Source organism: Numida meleagris, chromosome 21 (genome assembly GCF_002078875.1).
Source record: "Numida meleagris isolate 19003 breed g44 Domestic line chromosome 21, NumMel1.0, whole genome shotgun sequence".
Taxonomy (NCBI): Eukaryota; Metazoa; Chordata; class Aves; order Galliformes; family Numididae; genus Numida; species Numida meleagris.
In genome coordinates this window covers 1,462,597-1,464,839 of record NC_034429.1, presented here as the reverse complement: position 1 = coordinate 1,464,839, position 2,243 = coordinate 1,462,597, and the positions used below count along the sequence as shown (strand labels likewise).

The 2,243-nt window shown below is 61.1% G+C and overlaps 1 protein-coding gene and 1 long non-coding RNA gene across 3 annotated transcripts in view; one reads left to right on the top strand and one right to left on the bottom strand.

The window, feature by feature from the left end:
- The window catches only part of XPO7 (exportin 7), a 35,665-nt gene extending 33,428 nt beyond the window's left edge, over window positions 1–2,237 (top strand). For both annotated transcript variants that reach the window (XM_021374844.1, XM_021374843.1), the window contains exons 26-28: window positions 542–640; window positions 889–1,016; window positions 1,844–2,237. In XM_021374844.1, coding sequence (XP_021230519.1) covers window positions 542–640; window positions 889–1,016; window positions 1,844–1,937 — 321 coding nt within the window. In that variant the 3' untranslated portion in view covers window positions 1,938–2,237. The remainder of the gene's footprint in view (window positions 1–541; window positions 641–888; window positions 1,017–1,843) is intronic.
- Window positions 274–643, bottom strand: LOC110387085. The gene is made up of 2 exons (XR_002432399.1): window positions 515–643; window positions 274–400 (listed from the first exon to the last, which is right to left on the bottom strand). It is a non-coding gene; the product is annotated as an uncharacterized LOC110387085 (long non-coding RNA).

Below are 2,243 nucleotides of genomic sequence, written 5' to 3'. Positions count from 1 at the left end.
TGCTCAGAGCTCAGGAGCAATGTGCTGCAGTTCTCCTGTTGGAGGGGAGCTGTGGCCGTGGCCGTGCTGCTCTGAGGAGCAGCACTCACTGCATTTCCCACTGCATTCCCCAACTTCTGCTGCTTGGCAGCGGCCGCACGGCTCCCACCTGAACGCAGGGAACGTTGCTCCCTCCTTGCTGGGAGGTCACAGGCAAGCCGAAGCAGGCTCTGTGGGGGGCCAGAAGCTGTTTTTTGGGGGGGATGGAAGAGAAACTACACCTTGCAAACCAGCTCGGTCAGGTGCTGGCTTTAATTCCTGCTGCTTTGTGATGAGGCCGTGGGATGAAGCACGGACAAAATCTTTTGGAGGAGGATCCCAGGGTGCTGGAGCACGCGCTGTCCGTGCATGCAAGCGCTCGCTGTTGAACCAAGATGGGATGAATTCTCCTGTGGTCACACTGGGGCAGGACCAAAGACCTCCACAGCTGGTTTTGGGGGGTTGGGGGGGGGGGGAGCCGGGCTGGCAGGATCACCTCTAAGCTCCGTGTTCCCTCTTGCAGATGCTGTCGACAGTGCTGAATATCATCATCTTCGAGGACTGCAGGAACCAGTGGTCAATGTCTCGGCCTCTGCTTGGCTTGATCCTGCTCAATGAGAAGGTAACATCCCCGCATCCCGCTGCCAGCGGAGGGGCCCCGGGGCAGCGCTGCTGTCAGAGCAGGTGGGGAAGCCGGGGCTGGGAGGGTGCCCACCCCTGCAGCAGCCTCGGTGCTAATTACCCTATTAATTTCTCATCTCCGAGAGCACGAGAAGCTCTGTAACGCTCTTCCTGGAGCGCCTGTTCCCCATGCCGGAGCCGAGCTGGCCGTTCTCTGGAAGCTAACCCAGCCTTTCTTGTTCCCCCCAGTACTTCTCTGACCTGAGGAACAGCATTGTGAACAGCCAGCCCCCGGAGAAGCAGCAGGCCATGCACTTGTGCTTCGAGAACCTCATGGAAGGCATCGAGCGCAACCTCCTCACCAAGAACAGGGACAGGTCAGTGCGTGGCACGGAGCCATAGATCTGCTCGGGTTGGAAAAAGCCTTTCAGGGTCACGGAGTCCAACCCCATCCCACCCATCCTGCCCCAAGACCAACAGCCCAGCGCTCAGTCACGGCCCCGAGCACCACGGCCAAGTGGTTTTGAAGCACGCTCAGGGATGGTGACTCCAGCACCTCCCTGGGGAGCCTGTTCCAGTGCTTCACAACCCTTTCTGTAAAGAAGTTTTTCCTGATCTCCAGCCTAAACCTCCCCTGGTGCAACTTGAGGTCCTGTCACCAGTGAGATGAGACCAGCGCAGCCCTCACTGCCCTCACCTGGCAGGGATTTGAGGAGAGCAGCGAGGTCTCCCCTCAGCCTCCTCTCCTCTCCCAGTTCCTCCAGTCTCCTCATATTCTCCCAGCCCTTCTTCAGCCTCGCTGCCCTTCTTTGTGCTTGCTCCAGCACCTCCATGTCCTTTCTGTATTGGGGTGCCCAAATCTGAGCCCAGCACTCGAGGTGGGGCCTCACCAATGCCGAGTACAGGGCAGGATGACTTCCCCAGTCCTGCTCCCCATTCCTGATCCCAGCCAGGATGCCATCGGCCTTCTTGGCCACCTGGGCACGCTGCTGGCTCACACTCAGCCCCCATCCCTCCGCACACCGAGGCCCCTTTCCAGCAGGCAGCTTCCATCCTCTCCCCACACCTTCAGGATCACCTGGGCTTGCTGAGACCGAAGCGCAGGACCCGACCCTCGGCCCTATGGGGTTGGGGGGCAGGGGGGGAAGGGGTGCTGGGGGGACATCCCCCTGCCCTAACGTGGGGCTCTGCCTTCCCCCCTCAGGTTCACGCAGAACCTGTCGGCGTTCCGGCGCGAGGTGAACGACTCCATGAAGAACTCCAGCTACGGCGTCAACAGCAACGACATGATGAGCTGACACCGCCCCGGCTCCTCCTGGACAGCGCAGCCAGCTCTTTGGGCCTGGCCCCGAGGGCTTCCCGTTTCCGATGGAAAGAAAAGAAAAGAAAAGAAAAAGAAAGAAAGAAAGAAAGCAAGGGCGTTTCTCATCCCTGCCCGTGTCCCCAGGGCTGGGCTGCGGCGCTGCTGCTTGGGCCGAGCTCCACGTCCCCAGGGAGGAAGAAGGGAGCAGGAGGGGGGTGAGCTGAGCGGGGCAGGGCGCTGCTGTGTCCGTGGGGAGGGGGTGGAGGTGGGCAGCAGCCGGGGGGCGAGGACCCAGCGGCTC